Here is a 23,094-nt window from a genome sequence, read left to right as displayed (position 1 = left end):
CTCCGGTCAGGCAGTTGGATTGCTTTCAAGTTTTCCCTGTCCAACATACTGAAATGAATGTCTATCTTGGGGATAATTTTCCAAGGTGGGAGTTCTAGAATTGAACATTTCTTGGATCCGTGGAGCATGTGTTCTAACTGCTTTCCCTGAGCACCCACCAGCTTGCGGGGACTCCAGCAGACCCTGTGTAGTACCGAACATGGCTCTGAGGTGGTCCTAACCGGCTGTGACGTGACCCAGACTCCTGTGGGCACACCCAGGTACGCCTGTATGTATGGAGTCCTAGTCTTTCAGTCCAGTTTCTTGGTCAGTGACCTGAGGACTCATTTCCCAAGGCCCTGGCCCCATCCTCACTCCTGTCACCTGAACACCCATCTCTGGCCTTTGCCCTAGACCTACTTTTTTAAGATTTTACTTACATAGAGTGAGTTGGGGAGGAGCAGAGGGAGAGGGACAAGAGGACTCCATGCTGACTGAGTATGGAGGCCAACACAGGCCTCCATTCACAACCCTGAGACCATGACCTGAGCCAAAATCAAGAGTCAGACGCCTTTGGGTGCCTGGGTTGCTCAGTGGGTTAAGGCCTCTGCCTTCTCAGGTTGTGATCGTGGGATCCTGGGATCGAGCCTTGCATGGGGCTCTCTGCTTGGCGGGGAGCCTGTGTCCTCCTCTCTCTCTGCCTGCCTCTCTGCCTACTTGTGATCTCTGTCAGATAAATAAAATCTTAAAAAACAAAAAACTCTTCACCAACTGAGCCACCCAGGTGCCCTGGCTCTAGACCTACTTCTAAGCAGCCTTACCCTAGAGACTTCTTGGCACCACCAGCTTCACAGCCTTCCAGAATGCAAGGGGGTGATCTCAGGGAAGGGAGGGAGGGTTGGGATGTGGCCACGGCCCCAGAAGGCAAGGTGGGGCTTTGCTGTATGATCTTCCATGCAGATGGTGCCAACTGCCGGCCTCTTGGCAGCTGCCCAGCGCCGCAATCCACCACCTAGAATAATAGCAGGATCTCAGCCCTGTGACCGTCAGCCATTTGGTAGACAAGTCAGCAATCCAGTCTGCCTTAGCTCTGAAAAGAAGATACTGGGGACTCAAGCGATAATACAGTATTAAATTGGGGCACCTGGGTGGCTCAGTAGCTAAGAGTCTGTCTTCCACTCAGGTCATGATCCCAAAGTCCTGGGATCCCTGCTCAGCGGGAGGCCTGCTGCTTACTCTCTCCCTCCCCCTGCTTGTGTTCCCTTTCTAGCTGTCTCTGTGAAGTAAATAAAATCGTGTGTGTGTGTGTGTGTGTGTGTGTATTATAAAATACTTGTCACAGAAATCTCAGGCCAAAATATTTGCCATTACTGTAAAAAAAAAAAAAATGCTAGATAAATTCTAATGAAGGTACTTTTAACTGCATTGCTGAAGTCACAGATGAGAAAGTATAGGAAATCCCCAAAGGCCAGGAAAAAATTAGGGTACAGTAAACCAACACGACAGAGGTGGTTGAACACAAAGGAGGAAACCGTGCTGCCTGGGATCCAGGAGAAATTTCAAGAAGTTGGAGTGTGAGGGATTTACCGTGATTTGGGGGCAGCGTAAGCCTCTACAAAATAGAAAAGCAAATCTGGGACCTTTCCATGAAACCAGGTCACTGGCTTTGGCTTCAGTGAAAAGGCAAGCAGGGTAAAATCTGTGCGCAAAGGGGACTGAGCAGAAAACCCTGCCCCTCTGAAGAACAAGAATCTGGAGACTCTCCTCACACCTGCCTTCTCCTGGGGCTGAGGAATTAAGATGACTCTAGGCTTGCGTGCAGTATCTCCTGGTGTCTGACAGAAACAAAAATGCAAATCTTATAGAGAAAAATCAAAACTTCAAAAATATTGATAAATTATAAAGTGTCCCCCCAAATTAACTAAAGATCCAAGGAAATGAGCCACTATGAGCAAGAGCCAGCAGAAACAGGGAACAATTGATTTAGATTGATTGATGCTAATATCAGGTACACAGTGTAACTGTGAAACCTCTAAAGATGGTCCTGGAAAAGGGTAAGCAAACAGAGACTAACCAGGCAGATTGGAAAATTGAATTCTGCTCTGTGCACTGCTGACCAGCATAGCAGACTGCATCTGAAAACGAGTGATGCATAGACAGGGAGGTGGAAAATAGGGAAGAGTTGTTCCTTCTGGAAGGTAGGTTGAAGTGAAGAGCCCTTTCAAATTTTACCAAATATGGAAACAAGGAGCCTACTGACTTGTTTCTCAGTATAAAGGTACAATAATTGGCCTGGGATGACCATAGTATAGTCTCAAAATGAGCAAACGCTTCGAAAGCCCTCGATCTGAAATCTTGACTGTCTCTGCTTGTTTCTTACTGTTGAAATTTCAGGGTCTTGAGTTGGGTGTACGCCCTCCTCAGCTGTCCCTCCCTAGAAGGTTGGGGGAACCCACAACCACCCACCCACCCCTCCCCCAATTCCCCAGGAAAGCTTCATTGCCTTGTGTCGGGCGCCCTCTTGTGGAAGGAGCCAGACTTGCGCCCTCTGGTGCGTCCAGCCCACAAGCCAGATTCCTATCCAGGCTGCACACCCCAGCAACTTTCCCTTTCCCCTTTGCACCAACCTTTTCCAGTGCTGCCTTTCTGCCCCCTGAGTTCAGCTAACATCTGGGTCCATCCTGGGGACTTCCAGAAATGAAAAGGACTCGGCCCCACCGCCGCCTACCTTCTACCATGGCTCTTTCTTGCTGCCCCAGCCACCATCCCGCAGCCCCAGGTTTGGCTTCCATTGCTAGAGGACGCCCGAGATTTCCCTCAGCATTGTTCATGCTTGACAGCAAGCAGCTACTGGTGCCAGGGAGTTGATGCAGCTTTGTGACTTGGAGCAAGGTACTTGCTTGCTGAGCTTGTTTCTTCATCTGTAAATTGGGGGTGCTAATAATGCCTACTCCATTGGGTTGTTGTGAGGTGAAATTTGATCATATGGGAGTTGTCCCAACACAAGGCCTGGTGCTCAGGAAGCCTTTGTAAATGACCTGCTTCTCCCTCTGCCAATATGTGATTTCCTTGCAGATTCATCTTTGGTCTCCTATCTTGCCTGGACCATGGTGTCTTACATTCATATTTGTTTTGAGAATTAAGTTCCCAGGGCACCTGGCTGGCTCACTTGGTAGACCTGTGACTCTTGTTCACGGGGTTATGAGATCAAGCCCCATGTTGGGTGGAGGGCTTTAAGAAAGTATATATAGGGGCGCCTGAGTGGCTCAGTTTAGGGTCTGCCTTTGGATCAGGTCATGATCTCAAGGTCTTGGAATCGAGTCCCGCGTTGGGTTCCCTGCTCGGCAGTGAGTCTGCTTCTCCCTCTCCCTCTGCCCCTCCCTGCTGCTGGTGACACAGAATTTTTTTTTTTTTTAAGTGTATATATAGAGAGAGAATAACTTGGTGAAGGCCCACCTAATTCTGTCCCTTTGTTTTGACCCATCAGAAGCTGTGTTAAGGGGATTTTGTGTCTGTGTTGCCCTTCAAGAATTAGAGCGCAATGGCAGCCATTTAGATGGTGTGCACCTGGCCTGGCACTGGGCCAGTCCCCAGAACAGGTTTAAATGTGTGCAGGTGAGTCACTGGCACAGGTGGGAAGGAAGTGAAAAGGCAGGTGCAGGGAGTGGGTAAGAGAGTGGGGGCTGGCAGCTGCCAGCCTATAGGCAGGACCTATGAGCTCTTTCAGCATCCATACTCTGCCCTTGACCTGGGTGCTGTTACCAGCTCAGGACATTTCACCATCCCCAGCACCTGCCATAAAGCAGGTGCCCAATGGCTCCTGAAATGAGCTGAAGAGCCACCAAAAGTAGGGCATGGAGGGCAAGGCCTGGGAAGGTGACCTAGACGCGATGGCTTGGAGCTGCTATTTAAAGGCTAAGGAGGGGGGCGCCTGGGTGGCTCAGTGGGTTGAAGCCTCTGCCTTTGGCTCAGGTCGTGATCTCAGGGTCTTGGGATCGAGCCCCGAGTCAGGCTCTCTGCTCAGCAGGGAGCCTGCTTTCTCCTCTCCCCGCCCCTCTCTCTCTCTGCCTGCCTCTCTGCCTACTTGTGATCTGTCAAAAAAAATAAAATCTTCAAAGGCTCTAAGGAGGCATTCTGCAGTGGACTGGGGTGGTGGGGGGTGGGAGGCATGAGGAAGGTCAAGAGGGAGTGACTGAGGCTGCCCATAGCCCAGCTCAGCTGGTGTGTGTTTTAGGATGAGGAGGCTGCACATACTGGAAGTGGGGCTGATTGCTAAGGGCCTTGAATGCCAATTCAAGAACTCAGACTTATCTTGATGCCTTTTAAAGGCAGTGTGGTGCCATTGAAGGGTTTTATTTATTTATTTTTTAAAGATTTTATTTATTTACCTGACAAGAGATCACAAGTAGGCAGAAAGGCAGGCAGAGAGAAATGGGGAAGCAGGCTCGCCACTGAGCAGACAGTCCAATGCGGGGCTCGATCCCAGGACCCCAAGATCATGACCTGAGCTGAAGGCAGAGGCTCAACCCACTGAGCCACCCAGGTGAAGGGTTTTAGCAGACCCCTGTGGTCCCCATGACTGTGTTTTGAAAGCCCTTTGTCTGTTCCCTATGGGGAATGGAATGTGGGGGGCGGGGTGTGGACTAGAGACCAATGAAGAGGCTGCCGCAGTCTCCTAGGCCAGAAGTGATGGTGGCCACAAGATGGGGGTTAGGGTGACCAAAAGATGGAGATGAGGGTAGAGTTGAGTGAAGACAATGTAGAGGCCTGGCTGCCTCCTCTTTGGCCTCACAGCCCCACTGGAAACTTCACTTAAACCCTAACCCTCGCTGTAGCTCTGGCCACCAGGTCTGTAGTCCACCCCCACCCCCAGCGCTCACCGGACAGCTTCATGGCTCCCCATTACCTGCACACGTCATGCAAATTCCCTCCAGCCTGGCCTCCTGGCTCACTTCCAATCCCTTACATTCCAGGAAAAGAAAAAAAGCCCTTAACTTTGCAACTCTGTGGTAGGCTGGGTGGTAGGTAGGGCAGTGGGCGGTGCGCAGCCGGCAGGTGCTAGGGCGGTAGGGCAGCGGGCAGTAGGGCTGGGTGGTAGATAGGGATAGGGTGGTGGGTGGCACAGTGAGGCAAGCAAGGGAACAAATACTCAAGAGGCTCTCCCTTATGAGGTGTCAGCTTGGGTATTTCGGCATCTTTGCTCAAGACACCAATGGGAAATTTTTTAGTTTTGAGGGTTTGCTGTCACTTTATGGAGGAAACAGAAGCAATCAGAACCTAGGACAGAAAGCAGGATTATTTTCTCCTGGAAGGGCTTGGTCTCTAACCAGGACACTGAACTCCCCTTGCTGCTGCCCAGAGCTGTGTGGCAGCTACCAGCACCCTGGGGAGAGGGGTGGCAGGAAGACAGCCCCGCACCGTGCTAGCCAGCAAGTCACCAGGGAGCCCTGTGCTGATTGCCTGGCCGGTGGCCAGGCCACTGGGAGCAGCTCTGTGACCTCCTCCCCAAGTCTGAACTCTGGTGGGGGTCACTAGGGAGAAACCACAGAGAGGACCCTGCCCAGAGTCCCAGACCAGGACGTCCACCCTGAGCTGGTACCATCTGGGTCGTCATCTTGGCACCAGCAGGGCATTCAGGAACGTTGGTGAACTGTCACTTAGCCCACTGGCTGGTCACTCCTGGCTTAAAACCCATCATAGCCTCCTCAGGATGAAGCACCTTCAAGGCCCTGCTGCCTCCCCGGCCTCGCCCCAGCCCACTGCTAGGCTCCCTTCAGTTCCACAAGGCAAGCTTTCCTCCCCTTCAGAAGCTGAGGGTGTGTTTTCCTGCCTTAAAAACTCCCAACCTTCCAGACCAGGACAGAGGCCATCCTGTGTCCTTGTGGTACCATGTGCCTCCCCGTTAGAGCCACGTAGGTCATTCCTCTCTCTCCATGTCCCCCAATTCCTTCCCTCCAGATGGCTCAAAGTAGGGCCCCCCAGTGCCTGGATGTGCAACACTGGCCATTCCGCACCTTGTTCTGTCACCCATTGGTGGTGACAAATGGTGACAAAGCCGGTCTGCAAGGGACTGGGGAAGGCAGGTTTTGTCAGGGGACAGGATCAGAGGCATCCAGCCACACTATCCAGAACCCTGAATAGGCTCTGTGCCCCCAACTCCAGGTCACAGCTTGTTGGCAAGGAGGATGAAGCTAGAAGAGCCAGCCAGCTTTCAGGGAGCTGAGAGCAGAGACCTGACCCAGTTCGATTCCTTTCCCAGGCAAGACCCCAGAACCACGGTTTGTGGCCTTGAGTACAGGAAACAGGTCAGCTGTGAGGAAGTTCCCACCATCTGTAGGCGCAGGAGACCAAAATGGGAAGAAAGAAAGATTACCTGCCCTGAGTGACTGAGATACAAACCAACCCCAGAGCCTGGCCTTCTTGCTGACGGAGAGAGAGGACGCAACGCCAGAGGTGACCACTTCCTTTATTGCCTCTGGGCTGGGGTCCTGGACTGGAATTCAGAGGTATCTTGGGGTGGTGGGGGAACAGGTGACACTGGGCCCAAATTATTGCTACTTGGCAAGGTCACCTTGGGACTTCCCATAGTGCCCTGAGTATGGGTGGGCATGAGCATGCAAATGATATGCAGATGACATGCAAACCAACCCAGGATCCTGCAGAGGGCTCTGGTTCAGCAGAGGATGCTGGAAGAGTTGGGAGCCTGCCAGCCCGGGAGGGTGATGGGGACACCCAGGTCCTTACCCCACAATGCAGACGGATCCAGCCCAGCCTCAGGGCTCGAGGTTTGGTGGGGGGGGTGGTGTCCCTGAGCATCAGCCCTGGTTCTGCTGCTGGTTGAGGAAGAGCAGAAGCCTGGCCCCAAGACAGCAGGAAGAAAGCAGGGGACCCACTAGGCAGCCAGACAGCCCAAGGCCCACCCTGAGAGGGAAGCGACCTGCTCTGTGTCACACAAGGCTGGGACAGAGGGAACCAGAATCCAAGCCTCCTGAGCCAGGCAGAGGCCAGAGTGCCTCAGAGGCCAAAGCTACAAACAATAAAATACACTGATTAAATAAACAGAAAGCAAGCAGCCTAGTCCCTGATCCCTGGGCTGAGAGACTCTCCACCAGCTGGGTCTGGGGGTACGCCTCTGAGGGCCCATCCCCAGCTCTAAGAGTGGCCGCGTCCTTGGTCTCGGTGCTGAGTTGACCAGTCCAGAAGTTCCAGGATGAGGCAGGTGGGGCCCCAGGGCCTTGGCTTATGCAGGTCAGTCTCAGTTATTATTCATAATCCACCAGGAGGCTAGGGGTCAGAGGTTGAGGGTCAGAGGCCACCAGGGGCCCACTGCCACTGCACAGGGCTGTAGGGAGAGTTGGGGGGCCATAGCATACCTGGGAAGAACACAGTGGTGAGAGTGTCCGGAGCCCGAAGGTGGTCAATGAGGATGCGCTGGAAGGCCTTACTACAGGCAGAATGCTGGTGCCTGGGGAGGGTCACGAAGGGACCTGAGGCTGGAGCTGGTCCCCCCAAAGAGCAAGACCACCTGGCTGAGAGCTCCCCACTCCCACTGGTCCTGCTGTCTGGATTCAGATCCCAGTCCTGCCTCACACTGGCTCTGAGCCACGGTTTCCTCAGTGAAGTGGGGACAGCAGTGCCTACTGTAGGACACTGGGAGGGTTATGTTAAGCAACACCTGGGGGCCTGGCCTAGAGTGTGGCGCAGTTCCCTGGGCGCCTGCTGTCTGCCATGCCCCTGACAGCCTGTTCAGCTCTTCATCCGCCGTCTCATCTGGCTCATGGGAGGGTGGACCTCTTACCACTCCCATTCTGGACAGGACACTGCTTGGGCTCAGAGGAGATAAGGAACCCTCCCGAAGTCACACAGCCAGGGCATAATAGCAGATGATTTGAACCCAGGCTCATGCTCAATAAATGATGACTTTCAGACACCATACCTTCTCCAGGAGGCCTCATCCTGCCAGAACTCATATAGGGTGAAAGAGGCATTGTCCAGCATCTTCTGGGCAGACACACTGTGGGGCCAAAGAGATGGCCAGGCCAGGCCCAGACTACCACCACCACTGCCCACCCAGCCCCAGTGCCTAATGAGAGCCATGGCCCAGGATGCCCAGCCCCCGGCACTTGGCCCTGTTTACCGCCCTCCCCCCACCCCGGGCCTTGGCCAGCCCACTAGCCAGCTGGGGACTCACTGCAGGCAATGGCTCTGGGCCCCTGTGAAGTCCACATAGCAGCACAGGGCACGGTGGAAATCCTGCAGGGCTTCCTCTGCCACCTGCACCTGCCTCTGGGCCACGAGGATGTGCTGGCAAGAGAGGCTACCTGGTTAGCCAGAGTAAGGCAGTGCACGGGCGAGAGACTGGATGTGGTCTTCAGGAGGACCCTTTGTCCTTCCTGACTTGCACTAGCCCCGGCCTGCCGTGCAGTCTAACTCCTGCCCAGCCCAGCTGCTGACATCCCTGACTCCATCCTCCCATGGCCAGGGTCACTGCCTCGATCCAGCGACTGTCTCTCTCTCTCTCCTGCAATATGCCACCATTTCCCCCTTCAACCCCATCCACACTGCCCAGACCCAGCTTTCAGGAATGCAGATGAAGGAAACTAATGCCCAGAGAGGGACCATGATTTCTACAGGGTCATACAGCAAGGGCCCAAAGCCAGCACCTGCCTCCCAGGCTTGGGGGACGAGGGCTGGGTCAAACCTGGGGAAAGGGCGTCTGCATAACACAGAGGCCAAGCGGGCAGCAGGCCCCACAACCCCCTCACTTAATGAGCACCTCCTCCTGGCACAGCACCCAGTTGCCTGTCTCTTTCCTGGACTCACCGATTCAGGCCCCTGGGTAGGCTCTTCTTCATGCAGAGGTTCTAGCCTGGGGGCCTGTGAGGGGGACAGAGTGTGGGCAGGGTTCCCGGCGTGTGCCTGGCTCAGATGGATTCCAGGAAGGTCCTCCCCCTTGGGGCACCGGCCTTGTGATCGCTCACCTTACACTCGAGCTGGTCTATGAGCTCCTGGAGACGGTTGACTTGGAGCCGCCACTGCATCTCGGCTTCTGAGCTCTGCCCTGGGGGGCGGGGTAGGGGGTACCCATGGCGGGGAAGTCCGGCACGGGGTCCCGCACGTGGGGAAACCTCTCAGGATGAACCAAGGGGCAGTGGAGGAATGGGCACTGCGTCCACCCTGGACCCTCCTCAGCCAGGCCTCCCACCCTGCTGCAGGCCCACCTGTGTCCGAGGAGGAGGAGCTGGGAGACCAGGTGGGTGACCGCCCAACACTCCGCAGGGCCCTGCGTCCTGCCCGCCGGCTGCCATGGGACCTGCTCTGCACCTCCACGCTGTGTTCGTCTGACCTAGGGAAGTGGAAGGTCGACCCGCTGCTCCCAGACCCACAGGCGAAGGACTGGAGCCCCAGAACAGGGCTAAGCCTGGGTGGGGCAAAACAGGCTTCCTGGACATTGAGACCCAGCCTCAAAGCCAGCCACCCCTTCTCACGCCTTCTCGGCCTCCCTGCCCAAGCACGAGAATGTGGGCTCTGGGATCCTAGAGCTATGGAATGTGATGGAAGCCAAGGGCTCTGGAACGGGTCACAATGAACAGCAGGGCACCTCACATACCGTGGGCCCCGGGCCTGGGCCTCCAGGGTGTCTGACGCCCCTTCTAGCGAGCTCTGCAGGGCTTGCAGCTGGCTCACCGTCTCCCGCAGGAGGAAGCGGGTCACGAACTGGTCCATCTTGGAGGCCCGCTCATACTCCTGGGGGCAGAGGAGACATGTCTACATTTCCTGGTTTCAAGCATATATTTCTAAACAGAGAGCCGCTGCCCTCCTCCCCTACCCCTCGCCCTTCAAAGCAACAGAGGCAGCATGAAGAGCAGAGAGCAAGCACCCCAAGCAGGACAGTGCTGGGACCGGGAACAGGGCCTGGATCCTCCTCGGCTGGGCCTGGCCTGCCTTCCTGGGAGGTGAAAGGCCAACTTACAGGGAAGCATCTGCCATTTTCTGGGCTATAGGCCCCTTCCCTGTTGGAACCACCACCTTCAGCCAGTGTGGCCCCAGGCACAGCTAGGCCGGTCGGGGGTATGGCAGGTCCCAGGGCATCCAAAGGCCAGTTTTGACACATGAGGCGAAATGATGGTGCGATGTGGCCCCATACTCAGCAGCTGGCCCAACACTCATAATCTATGCGTGTAGTCATTCACTCATCCACGCAACAAACATTGACCTTTCCTAGTTGCTGCAGATACAAGACCACCAGCCAGGTCACTGTCCTTACACACACACACTAGCACTGATTCCTACATCACTAGCCTCCACTCAGCCCCTCCCGACGTGGGCAGAAAGATAAGGCCAGGGGCGCCTGGGTGGCTCAGTGGGTTAAGCTTCTGCCTTCGGCTCTGGTCATGATCTCAGGGACCTGGGATCGAGCCCCGGATCGGGCTCTCTGCTCAGCGGGGAGCCTGCTTCCTCCCTCTCTCTCTGCCTGCTTCTGATCTCTGTCTGTCAAAATAATAAAACTTTTAAAAAAAAGAAAGAAAGAAAGAAAGAAAGAAAGAAAGAAAGAAAGATAAGGCCAACATGTGCCAGGCCCTATGCTGCTCATGTGGGATGCTCAGAGACTCTCCAACTATCTTCTCCTCCTTGTTCCTCAGTTTCCCCACCTAAAAAACAGGGTTGATAACAGCCATCTCACTGAGCTGTTGAAAAACTTCAATGAGTTAATTCCTACAAAGGACACAGACCAGGATGGGAGTCCTGAGGAGACATGGTCTGGCCAGGCAGGGGCATGCCCACCCCTCCAGGAGGGGCTCCAGAGGCACCATCCATGGGGGGCTGCTTCTATCCAGGACCAGCTTTAGTTCAGCCATCAGATGAGCCCTGCTGGGTCAGGCTTATGAGCTAGGAGGCAGGAACAGAATGGGGGCTGAGGCCTCACTCTTAGGCCAATGGCTTCTATCTTGTCTCTCCAAGCCTGGTCTGTAGACTTCAGCCATGCTCTGAGCTCCCTTAAGTCCTTCCAGTAAATTCCCTTTTAAGCACTTAAGATGATTGATAGTCTCTGTTACTTGCAGCCATAAAACCCGGCTACCATAACAGTACCCACTCTCTCCAGGCCCTGTTCCAAGCAGAATTTCATTTAATCCTCATAGTAACTTAACAGGAACCATAATTGACCCCATTTTGCAGATGAGAAGACTAAGGCCTAGAACAGTTGATTACATTGGCCAACATCAGACAACTGATAGTGGGAGAGTCAGAATGCAAACCCAGGCCACGAAAATTCCTCTCTACTCAACACCAAGCACCTCACAAGCATTGCCTCATTTGTGATTATTAGCCCAGTTTTACAGCTGAGAAACCAAAGCCACAAATCACAGAGTGAACAGAGTCAAGATGTGGGTTCTGGGAGGAGGAGCTTAGAGTCCAGAGCTGGTGAGGTTGACCCATGAGGTCACAATGTGGTCTCCATGGAACAGAGCATGGGCGGGGTCCCCCTCCCAGCCAGAAGGCAGGGCAGAAGCAGCATGGGCTGTGGCCCCCAGTGGTGACCAGCCCTGCCATGGGAAACAACAGTTCTCACAAGAGGACCAAAGTGCCCAAGCAGGCCCGTAAAGAGAGGCCGCCCGACATGGACAAGGCTGGGCGGAAACAGCAGCTCTTCAGCCACCTCAAGCAGAAGAAGCCAAGTGTGAGTGCCAGGGTGCCAGGGGTAGGTGGGAGTCAGGGGTACTTGAACTGGTGGGAATGTTGGGAGTCTAGGCCTTGGGGGCACAAGTCCAAGGGCTTGGATAACCCCTCCTGAGGATAGACATGGGTGTGGCTGGATCCTAAAAGCCCAGAAGGGACGGTAAAGGATTCAAGAAACCAGGAGACTTGGGAGTCCAGGAGGGTGGTCAGGAAGGGATTCTCCCAACCCCAACAGATGGGTGGAGGGCTCGGCATGGGGCATCAGCCCTAGTTGGTACTGCAGAGGCTATGGGCACAGGGTGTCTCTTATGCCCTCTTTCCAGCTCCCAGCCTCAAAACGTGCTGTTTTTCTGAGGTGGGTTAGTGTAAACGTCGATGGTGCAAGGTCTCGGGAGGTCACCCTCGGGTGGGTAAGGGTTTCCAGAGGGAAGGTGGAGGTCGTAGGCGATGGGACAAGGGTGAGACCCGGGACGGGAGTCCTGGAAACGTAAAGGGAACAGAGTCCTGGGAGACAGGACCTGGTGGGTGAGGATCCTGAGCAAGCCGAAGCTGTGGGCGCTTTCCCCTCACGCTCTCACCCCACCCCCCAGGCCAAGATCGTGCTGCTTTTCCCCTTGGACAAGCGGCAGCAGCTAGCCGAGGTGGCGGCGGGCCCGGGCGCGCGGCCTCGACGGCCAGGCGAGGATGCGACGGGCGCCCCGGAGGGATCCCCCGCGGCGGCGGCGGCGCCCATGCTGCGAGGAGCGGGCGACGGTGTTGATCGGCGCGAGGGCGCACGAGGGAGAGAGATGAAGAAGATCTTGGTCCTGCTGCTGCTGCTGGACGCGCGGCTGCAGGAGGAGGGGCGCTGCGCGGCGGGCGCGCCCGGGGGCGGGGCCGGATCAGGGGGCGGAGCCAACGCGGAACAGGGCTGGCAGCGGCTGTATGCGCGTCTACTGACCGAGAGCGAGGTGGACCGCGAGGCCAAGCACGCCGAGGAGCAGCCGCGCAAGCGGCACCGCTGCCCTCGCCCGCGACCCTGAGTGTCCGGACCGGCCCCCGGCCCCCGGCCCAATAAAGAGCGCATAGCAACCCTGACGCCAGCTAGCTCTGTCCGAGGTGGCGCGACACGGAGCTGGGAAACTGAGGCTCAGAGTGAGACAGGGATGAAACAGAAGTACTGATGGCTGAGCAAAGGCCACGGCCTGGAGCCAAACTGTGCCTTCTCCTTGTGACCCAAGCGTCAGACCCACCCGGAGCTGGGGAGGGGCCTGCAACCACAGTGGAGGGAAGCTATTTCCCTCTTCCCCCAACTCCAGGCCCTGGTCAGACCCTTCCAGGTCTGAGGCCCAAGGGAGGGAGTGTGGGCAAACCCCGGCTTGGCCAAGCTAGGAGGAAGGACCTGATTCCCACAGAGGGCCTAACATCTCCATCCCCAACCTTCACGAGTCCTTCTTAAGCACGGGGAGGGGTCCAGGCGAACAGCCACCATCCTGGAAAGCACAGTGAAGGCCCCACGATCAGCAGGGCTGGGGCCTGGGACTCACAGTCTGCCTGTGAGAGCACTCAGGAGGAGAGGCTGGGGTCTGTGGGCCTCTAATCCTCAATCTCGCCCCACTTCGCTTGGTAGTAACCCTCAAGTCACCTCAGTCACTTGTCTCCCAGCCTTTCCTGTGCCATCCCTTGGCCCACCCTGCCGCCAGGGACTTATTCCAAACCACTTAGCTAGCTGAAGCACAGTTCACGCTCCTCATAAACTCCCACTGATTCTCTATGGCCCACGGGGAAATGTCCAAACTTACTGATGTCACATGCTGGCCCAGCCTCCACAGCCTTAGTCTCTCCTGCTAGAGCTTCTCAGTGACTCCTATCCTCACCACTGCTCTGGCCATATTGCCACTGTGGTCTCCAATGCAAGGTTACCTCCCCATTCACTCCGGAGAGGCCTAGCATGCTTTCTGTGAGAAACACCCAGCTGTTTGTTCTCATTCTTCTGGGTCCGAAACCCAGCTCCAGACCTGAGTGCTGCCCCAGCTCTATCGAACCTGTAGCCAGTCTTCCACTCAGGACCACCTCAGGAGGTCCCAAAGGGGGCAAAGGCAGCAGGGGTGACATAGGCCCAGCTTCTGCTGAAGATGCACTTTCATTAGTGTCAACCCAATCAACAACCCTTTCTTATCCCCTCCATCAGGCTGGAGGTTGCATGACCATAGCATCTCTCCAAAGTCTTGTTAAAACAGACCCTTTCCTACCACCCATGTGGTTAAATCATGGTAACCACGTTCCTCAATGTGGCCAAACACCCTGAGCCATATATGATTGGCTCAGGCTGGTCCTATCAGCCTCTTCCCTGGGACTGTAACTCAGGAACTGTGAGAGATGTTCGTATATCAACATGCATGGGCTTAAGCCAGTCTTAAGAATAAAAAAAACAATGCAGAGACGGTACACATTCTGCAGTCAGGCCCTACTTCCAGTCTGTTCCTGAAACCTGATTTCATCTTTGCAGTACCCATAAGATATACAGGATCCTTGTAATAAAATCCCTATTTTAGCTTAAGTTCTCCTGAGTAGGTCTTCTACTTGCCATTAAAATGACCCTAAAGAGAACAGACTCTGCAGAGATGTGGCCTTTTCCTGCGGGAGAATTAGAACTACCATTTGGTGGAATAAATTGAGCCCAGAGGGAGATGAGGACTTGCTCAGGGGCACACAATGAGTCATCAGAACTGAATCACAAACTCGGGTCCACAAGAGTCCACACATGGAAGCCTCTGAAGGAAGGGTCCCTTTGTGGGCTGCCTGGATCCCCCCAGAGCTGAGCGCACCAAGGTCCTCAGAGTGACTGTACATCTGTGATTAAGAACTTTCTCATCAGATTGGTTGTGCTGGGCAGCTGAGGCCAGATCCCCCAATGCCAAAATCACTGCTCTTCGCCTTGTCCCAGGAGAGTGGATATGTCCAGGCAGTTGTCATGCGTGGAGGGTTGGGGAAGCACAGCAGGTGCTGAGGACTGAGGTCACAATGAGTCCAAGTTCTTTTCCGCCCTCCTCTGACCACCCCCTCCCACCTCCACAACCAGGAAAGACTTAAGGCCGAGAGAGGCGCGCCAGGAGACCGCCTGGGGCTCAAGGACTGGGCTGGTCTCCTGGGTCCCCAAGACAGGATTATATGTCCGGGGAACACTGACACAAGGCCCCTTCACTGTTAGAGTTCTGTGGCTCCCCGTGGCTTCTTATTTAGGATTCGATGTTTCCCTCTCATCATCCACCTCTGCCAGGGCTGAGTGAGCTGTCCGCGTAGCAGAGGTGAGTCCTCAGAGAGGTGGGTCTGGTGCAAGCTGGAGCCTGGAGCCACAGGAGTGCAAAGGTGGTCCGAAGGGGGCCGAAGCCGGGCGAGAGCGGAGACTGACATTCGAACCAGAGGCGGGGCCTTGGGCCTGTGGGTGGAGCCAAGAGCTGAAAAGGGACGTCCAATTTAGGCGGAAGAGTGGAAGCTCAGGACCAGAAGCTGCAGCCGGGAACTGAGAGCCCTGTTTCTGCAGCCAGAACGGTGGGAACTTAGGCCTGTGGCCGGAGCGAGGAGCTGAAAGACCGGTGTCCAGTGAGGCCGGCAGAGGCGGAGCCTCAGACAGGGGGCGGGACTGAGCCTCCAGGGGCGGGGCCTCTGGCCAAGGGTGGGGCCGAGCCTCGGAAAGCCACGGCGGCGTCGGTAGCATCCGCGTCCGGAAGCAGGCGGGTCCGCCGGCCGCCCTCGCTGGGCCGCGTGGCGGTGGTGATAGACCCGGGCTCAGGCTTCATCAAAGCGGGCTTCGCAGGTGAGCACCAGCCGCGCCTGGTGTTGAAGAGCTCCAGCTGGGACCGGCCCTTGTTGCCCGCTGTGCTGGGCTGCGAGCGGATGGGTGGTGTGACGCGAGCGCACCCCATCAAGCACGGCTTGGTAGTGGACTGGGAGGCGCTGGAGGGGCTGTGGGAGCGCCTGCTGGTGGGCGGCCTGCGGGTGTGCCCAGAGCAGTGGCCCGTGCTAGTGAGTGATTCGCCGTCAGCGCCGCCCGTGGGCCGCGAGAGGATAGCCGAGCTGCTGTTCGAGGCCTTGGCAGTGCCCGCGTGCCACATGGCCAGCACAGCATTGCTGGCGCTCTGCTCCACCGGCGCCTTCAGCGGGCTGGCCGTGGAGGCAGGCGCGGGCGTGTGCCACGCCACACCCATTTATGCAGGACACTCATGGCACGAGGCCACGTTCCGGCTGGACGTGGCAGGCAGCACCCTGTCTCGCTACTTGCGGGACCTGCTGGAGGCAGCATGCCCCCACCTACAGCTGCGGTCCCTGCCCCGAAAGGCCATCACGCAGCTCAAGAAACGCTGCTGTTATGTGTCCCTGGACTTTGAGGGTGACCTTCATAACCAGGACCGCCAGCATCCAGTCAGTGTCTGCTTAGGTAACGGTTCCCGTGTCTGTCTCAGCAGCGAGCGCTTCCGCTGCCCAGAACCCATTTTCCAGCCAAGTCTACTAGGCCAGGCCAGGCCAGGACTGCCTGCACTGGTCTTCCGGGCGCTGCAGAAGGTTCCCATAACACTACGGAAGCGACTGGCTGATACTGTGGTGCTGGCCGGTGGCTCCACACTTTTCCCTGGCTTCACTGAGCGCCTGGAAATGGAGCTGGATGCCCAGTGCCGGAGGCACGGCTATGGGGCCCTGAGGCCTTGCTTGGTGGCCAAGCCTGGGCGTGGCACAGCAGTATGGACAGGTGGCTCCATGGTAGCCTCCTTGCACTCCTTCCAATGTCGCTGGATAACCCGGGCCATGTACCAGGAGTGTGGCCCCAGGCTGGTGCACGAAGTGTTCAACTGAGTCACTGGAGGGGAGGTGTCACATGAGGGGCAGCAGGGGCAGAGGCTTAGCGGGCTGAGCTATCAGAGGCATTGAGTTCCAGATAAAAAGTCTCAAGTGATCGGAGCTGGCAGTGTCATCATGTGCTGACGGGTCGCCCCTACTCCCTACTGAGCCAGCAGGAGGTGGTCCGGACCCCTAGGACCCTCACTTCAACCTGCAGTTTCAGTTTACCCTAACCAGTGCCAGTTCAGAGAATACCTGTCCAGGTGCCTACTCCCGGGGCCCGGTTTCCATGGCAACAGGAAGGCAACACTCCCACCTGTGTCCAGGCCACAGATATGGAAATTATTAGTCAACCCCTCACCCTGTATAATTTGGATTCCTATCCTATGCCAAGCCTTTTGAAAACTGACAAAATCCCATGTGGAAGCAACCAGAAAAGGAAGCTCTGTCTTCAGCTGATCATTGACTCATTGAGGGCCTCAGTTTCCCCTTCTGTAAAAAGTGGGGTCAGGCACAATCCTGGATCTTCTCCATCTTCCCTCCTTGCCTTGTAATTAAGAGCCACAGGACAAAGGGGGTGGAGACATTTCTTAAAGGAAACACACAAAGGGAGGGGTGGCTTGTGTTTTCAAAGTCACTACCCAAGAGCCTAGAGCCCCGGCTGTGAGCACTGTTAGTGCTTATATGCACATGTGGCCACACATGCAAACAGATACACATGCACACCTGGGTGCACACACGCCAGTCTCACCCACGTCCTTGGGCCAGGCCCTGCCCCCCTCCCCAGGTTCTACACCAGCACGGCCCGTGACCGTATGCGCACATGCCCCACTTCCCACCCCATCCCTGCTGGGTCCTGGGCTCAATACCCCACAGCAGGTGGGTCTCGCCTATGACCAAAACAGCAGCAGCAGCTCTAGGTATTAGGTGGCTGCTGTGTGTCAGGCACAGTTCTGGGTGCTGGCAATAGAGTAGACAATGAGAAAGACAAAAATCCCTGCCTTCCCTCTCATTTAATTGTCCCACCAAATGCATGGAGGTAAGCTCTCTTATGATCCTCAATCTACAGATGAGAGAACTCGGGCCCGGAGAGATACAGATACACAGCTAGAGAGTGAGAGAGGCACGATTTGAACCCAAGCCTCTAGCTTCACAGCCCAGAGCCGTGACAGTGGAGACTGGCCCAGCACAGCAGACATGTCTGCCCTCATTCCCAGCCTTCCAGCGTCAAGCCCTCCACTCACCAGCTTGGTGCTGTCCATGGCAGTGAGGACCGCACAGTTCAGCGACTCCAGGGCAGCCAGCACAGGCCGGTAGACCCCCAGGTGTTCTGAGAAATAATCTGCGGGCAGAGGAGGTGCTCAAGGGTTCCTGACCACCCCCCCCACCTGCTCCATGACCTCATTTACCCAGCCTGGAATTCCTCCGCAGCCAACCAGGCCTTGTATCCTGAGCCAAGCCCATCAAGTTCCATTAGGAGAGGAGGCGGCCTCTCCTCATGCCCACCTGCCCAGGGGTCCCAGGAGACCGGAGCTCCCGTGGGCCTACTCACCACACAGTCTCTCTGTTTCCAAATTGCTGTGGGAAAAAGAGAAGGTACACTTCAGTCCCGCAGACGTAAGCCTGTGACCTGGGCCTTGGAAGCCAACGTTCCTCCCACTGCCCGCCCAGCTCAGCCTGATGGGGAGGAGACTTCTGCCTCTACCGCAGGTGAAGCTGCTCAGTGCGCCGAGAGGGGCAGCAGGGGTACTACTGAGGACAAAAACTCAGACCCACTCTTGGCTTCCAAGGGGCTTTCAGGCCCAGGGAGAGAAATGTGGACACAGGCCAGAGAGGAAGGGTCAGAGCTGGGATGGGGAAGTCAGGTCTGAGAAAGTCCGGAGAAAACAACAGGGTAATACTTGGTAGGTCAGGGAGGGCTTCCAGGAGGAAGCTACTTTAGTTAGGCCTTGAAGGACAAGGAATTTGACTGAAGCTTCTGGTGGTGGGGAGGTAGCAGACAAAAGGCCCAGCTCAGGCTTCAGGCTAGGGAAGGGCGTGGCAGCCTTGAAGCCTGACCCAGAGTCTAGAATTTATTCTAAGGAGATGTGGGGGGAGAGGGAGGGACAGCTGTGCATCCAGGTGCTTGCATGTGAGGCAGCACAGGGAGGATAGCGTGCCACTGCTGCTGAGGCCTGCAGATGGGGGAACATGGGGAGGTAAGTGCAGGCTCGTGCCCTTGCATCCATGGGTGGAAGCTGGCAGGGCCCGGCTAGCCTCAGGCACCCTCTGATCCCTGTAGGAAGAGGGAATGGGGTGCAGGGGGACACCTGTGGGCTGAACCACGGGTGGTGACTCAGACCTGGCTATTTTGGGGTCCCAGCTGGAAAGAGTGTGATGGACAAGACTGGAGCCAGGGAGGGGGGTGAGTGGGCGGGCAAAGTTGGCATCGGGCCCTGGCACCTCTCTCCCTACGCAACCCCCCATCCTCCATAAGGAATGAAGGCAGCAGGGGACACAGTGGGGCTGGGATAACCTAGCCTCACATCTACCCACGGCTCACCCACCCCCGCTCGTACATACTTGGTGGAGTGCCCGTCGATGCCGTTGAACAGCTCCCGCAGCTCCCCAGGGCTGAGAACCCCATCAGCAAAGTAATTCTGGAATTCCTCAAATGAGAGCTTACCATCATCTGGGAGGGAGGGTGGCAGGGAGCAGAGCTGGTATCCCTGACCCCTGCCACCAGATTCAGACCCCCCGCCCAAGGACTACTCAGCCAGGTGGAATGGAATTCTGAGCTTGGCCAGGGGACCCGGCTGTTGGAGACAAAAAGGTCCTCGGAGGTGCCCACTCAAGGCAATAGAGGCCATGCTGCAAGCACCCAAGGGACGGGGCAGCACACATGTGGCATTACAAAGGGACTCAATACGTGTTTGCCAAATGAAGAAACGAACAGCCAGATCATGGGGGCAGGACCTGGACATCACTGGGAGGATTTCGGGGCTGAGTCTGCTCTGGACCCACGCCCTTCACAGAGAAGCCACTGGGAGGCAGATGAGATCTTCCTGAGAGCAGGAGCCCCTGCCGGTGGCAGCCGCAGCTTAGAAGGGAAGCCACAGCCCCTCTCTGCAGGGGCCAAGTCACAGTCTAAGTGCACCAGGGGGATGGCCAGAGACCCTGGGATCTGGCCTGTAAGGTCTGTAAGCAGATGGGGCTGGGGGAGCAGAGTGGGGGGACAGTCTGAGCGTCCCCAGAAGGATTGCTGTGAGCCAAATGAGACCAAGCGTCCTGATCAGTAATCCTCTCTCTAGGAGGCATAAATACAAAAGGGTCTGATGCCCCCAGACGGAAGTGAGGCTGAGGCTGGGCTGACTGGCTGCCTCGGCTCAGACCCTCAGCTGGCCAGTCAGGGCACAGCGGGCTGCTCCAAGCCACCTGTGGGCAGCGACTTGCTTGCGGGTTCCCTTGAGGGCTCCTGTTTTAGCTTTCAAGGTTTTCCCAGGTAAGGGTCTGAGGAAACCCGAGACCCAGAGCAGGGGAACCTGATTCCCTGGACCCAGCACCATCCTGTGCCAGCCCTCCCTGGGTCCAGGTGGTTGGTCACACAGAAAGTTCCTGAGCCCTCTGAAGATGTAGGGCCTCCTCTCCATCACCCCACCTTTCCAAGCCCCTGACACAGGGAGCCTGGGATGAAGCATCACACAGACCCGGGTTCAAGGCCCACCACTTAAAAGGCTGTGTGACTTTAGGCAACCCGCTTCACCTCTCTGGGCTTCTGCTCCTTCGTCTGTGAAGTGAGGTGAACAACGCCCAGCTAGCTGGCAGTTGTGAGGACAACATGAAGTCAAACGCAAGAGTTACCCATAACTGTGCCAGGGCGGTGTGTGAGAGTACGCCCCCCACCTCCAGCCTCTGACGAAACCGCGCTCCCTCCTCTCCACACTGCCAAGCTCAACTCCAAACAGCCGTCCCTCTGGGAAGGATGCCTTGAGTGGTTTTCCTAATTTGGGTCTCCCCAAGATTGTTCTCCATTCTAGACTGTTCCCCCAGGCCCCACATTTCCCTGAGCCCCCCTGATGTCTCCCACCCCTCGCCACGCTGTGGACCCAGGGGAAGCCACACTCACCATTCTTATCTGCTCTGCGGAAAACCTAGAGGACAAAGGGGCAGGGAAGGGAACTATAAGCGCTGCCTGGGAGGCGAGAGGCCCCCACCCAACTCATCAGAGCCCCAGCTGGCCAGGCTGCCCCCACCTTGCCTTTCCTCTTGCCCAGACGAGCCCTGCAGGAGGTTTTTCAACAAGTGGGGCACAGGAAGATCACACAGCAGGACCCACCACTTGCTCACTTCTCCTTCGGGGGCTGGCCTCATGGCGGGTGCTCCAGGCGAGTTTCCTGCACCCCCACCTCCCACACCTAGAGTCTATGCTGGATTCTGTCTGATGCACCACCCCTTGGCACGGTCCCAGCTTGCAAGGGGCCAAGTTCCTGGGCCCTTGTCCCTGATATGAACCTCCCCCGCCGCAACTCTGCAGCACGGCCACGGTCCATCCCAGACTCTGCCTACTCAAGGCTGTTTCCCTGGGTGCCTGTTTAAGACCCTGATATGTGGGCAGTGGCTAGTCCTTTCTTTGTGGGTGCCTGAGGCTAACCCTTCCAGGGCTGGGGCTTCCTAGGAGTCTGACTCAGTGTGAAGGCCTTGGGTAGACATGCGTATATGTGCAGGCGTGCGTGTGTGCGTACGCACATGTGCAGGGGGGAGTGAGTGGCAGAAAGCAAGGGTAGACAGATTGTATTTACAGAGAAGCAGAGATGAAGGGCAACAGACGCAGACGGGAGCAGAGTCAAGACATGTTCAGAGACCAGAGACGCCAAGTCACCCAAAGCAGCCCAGCAAATAGACTAGCACACCTGGCAAGAAGGGGCAGGGCAAAGTCTGGATGGAGAACCCCTGCCAAGTCCAGGTCCTGAATGCCAGTCCTCTCCAGCTGTTTTCTCTGGGTCAGTGAAGCACTGGCATGACTCTAACCCCCCGGCCAGAAACCTGACTCACACAAAGCCTGCCACTGGCTCAGGGTCACACAGCAGCACAGGGTGGCCTGACTGGGGCAGACGGAGATGGTGGGGAGGAGTGCGACACTGGGAGTGAGGACATCTGGGGCCACGCCCTAGCATGCCTCTGCCTCCGTGTGTGGTCGTGGACATATTCCTAACTCCTCCGGCCTTAGTTTTTCCATCTGGGAAGCGGGACAGACAGGTCCCTTCCACCCAGGAAGACTGTGGTCATGGTGCTGAGTCACTAGGGACAGCAGGGAAGGGACACGAGTAGTCTTCCCCACAGGCAGAGACCTCTGAAAGTCAGGGCATGAGTGGGCCCCGACGGGGCTGAGCACCAGGGTGAAAGAGGGATATGGGCTCAGAGCAGGGACCCCGGCTGGCGGGGCTCCTCCATGTTGGTGCCCCCAGGGGGCTGCAGACCCACCGGCCACCCACAGGAGGGATGTAAAGCCGCTGTGGGAAATCCTGACCCACCGTGGGACCCCACAGCCCCCGGGGTCAGATCTGAGGGACTCCGGATCAGCACTAGGTCAGAAGTCGCTGTTTATTCTACCAAGCTTCCCTTCCTGGGTCAGCCCAGCCCAGGGTTGCCACAGAGGGGACTGCTCCTGTGATCAAGTGTTGACCGTCCCCACTGCATCAGACACACGGGTGGGGTGGACTTGGGTGTGTGTGGTGGGGGGCAGCAGGGGCTGTGACACTGAACCAGGAGACAAGGAGAGATGAGGAGAGAAACAGAACTGACACAATGGAAACAACAAGAACGGAGACAGCGGGGTCAGAGAGAGACAGCGAGAAGCAGAGACAGAAGGGGCCCAAACAGCAGGGAGGGAGAGAAACGCACACAGAGACGCAGAGCCGGGCGGTGGGGGGGACGACAGCGAGAGCCAGCGAGACACGGGGGGAGAGGGGACAGAGCTGCAGAGACGATTACAAGCCCAGGGCCGGAGGGCCCGCGCCCCACTCACATCCTGGAAGAGCGCGTGTCCGGTGGGCCCGGCGGCGGCGGTGGGCGCAGGGGGCCGCCGGGGCTCGGGCGCAGGCGGCCGGATCAGGCACACGGTGAGCAGCCCCGCGCACGCCATGGCGCCGCCACCCACTCGGCTCCGGATCGGGCTCGACTGCGGCTCCGGCTTCTGGACGCCGCCGCCGCCGCCGCCTTGGACTTGGGGGGCCGCCCGCCCATTGGCGCCGGCGCGGACGCCGAGGGCCCCGCCCCCCGCAGCTCCACACCTCCCCCCCAACCCCCGCCCCCGCTTTCCCTACTGGAAAGCCAACTCCAGTCTTCAGGAGGGCAAGAGCCGCACGTAGTAGTGTAACTCCCAAACTCCCAACACCGCTCCCCTCGGCGGTTGTTACCAGAGCCTCCAGGAGGGTGGGCAACTGAGGAGTCCGGAACCACCCAAGGGGTTATTCCCAGCTCGGACTGGTCATGGGTGCGCCTGGTGGCTTGGGAGTACTACACAGCCGGGAACAGAAGGACGGGGGTCGCACCATGTGCCCACTAAGGGCAGGTCCCAGCCAGTCGGGTCAGCAGAGCAAACTGCGGTACAATGGAGTGACACCCTGTGGGTGAGACCTGAAA

General features: G+C 57.1%; 3 protein-coding genes across 4 annotated transcripts; 2 read left to right on the top strand and 1 right to left on the bottom strand.

Annotated features, from left to right (window-relative positions):
• Positions 1–6,426: 6,426 nt before the first annotated feature.
• Positions 6,427–23,062, bottom strand: NECAB3 (N-terminal EF-hand calcium binding protein 3). Of its 2 annotated transcripts, XM_032350943.1 has the most exons (13): positions 22,478–22,739; positions 20,579–20,603; positions 19,036–19,144; positions 18,026–18,051; positions 17,718–17,815; positions 9,590–9,726; positions 9,201–9,325; positions 8,961–9,040; positions 8,803–8,856; positions 8,171–8,283; positions 7,916–7,993; positions 7,353–7,444; positions 6,427–7,263 (listed from the first exon to the last, which is right to left on the bottom strand). In XM_032350943.1, the coding sequence occupies exons 1-13, from the start codon at positions 22,592–22,594 to the stop codon at positions 7,235–7,237; spliced, it is 1,083 nt and encodes a 360-aa protein (XP_032206834.1). In that variant the 5' UTR covers positions 22,595–22,739; the 3' UTR covers positions 6,427–7,234. The 2 variants fall into 2 exon arrangements, with proteins under 2 accessions (XP_032206834.1, XP_032206835.1); XM_032350944.1 differs by lacking the exon at positions 7,916–7,993 and having other exon boundaries at positions 22,478–23,062.
• On the top strand, positions 11,352–12,760 carry C7H20orf144 (chromosome 7 C20orf144 homolog). Its single transcript, XM_032350945.1, has 2 exons — positions 11,352–11,659; positions 12,249–12,760. Exons 1-2 carry the CDS (start codon positions 11,417–11,419, stop codon positions 12,678–12,680), a joined length of 675 nt encoding a protein of 224 aa, XP_032206836.1. The 5' UTR covers positions 11,352–11,416; the 3' UTR covers positions 12,681–12,760.
• ACTL10 (actin like 10) lies at positions 13,908–16,684 on the top strand. Its single transcript, XM_032352440.1, has 2 exons — positions 13,908–14,009; positions 15,202–16,684. Exons 1-2 carry the CDS (start codon positions 13,908–13,910, stop codon positions 16,486–16,488), a joined length of 1,389 nt encoding a protein of 462 aa, XP_032208331.1. The 3' UTR covers positions 16,489–16,684.
• Positions 23,063–23,094: the final 32 nt, after the last annotated feature.

The sequence above is a fragment of the Mustela erminea genome, chromosome 7, assembly GCF_009829155.1.
Source record: "Mustela erminea isolate mMusErm1 chromosome 7, mMusErm1.Pri, whole genome shotgun sequence".
Lineage (NCBI taxonomy): Eukaryota > Metazoa > Chordata > Mammalia > Carnivora > Mustelidae > Mustela > Mustela erminea.
Note: the sequence above shows the minus strand (reverse complement) of the source record. Positions and strands in the feature narration are given on the sequence as shown.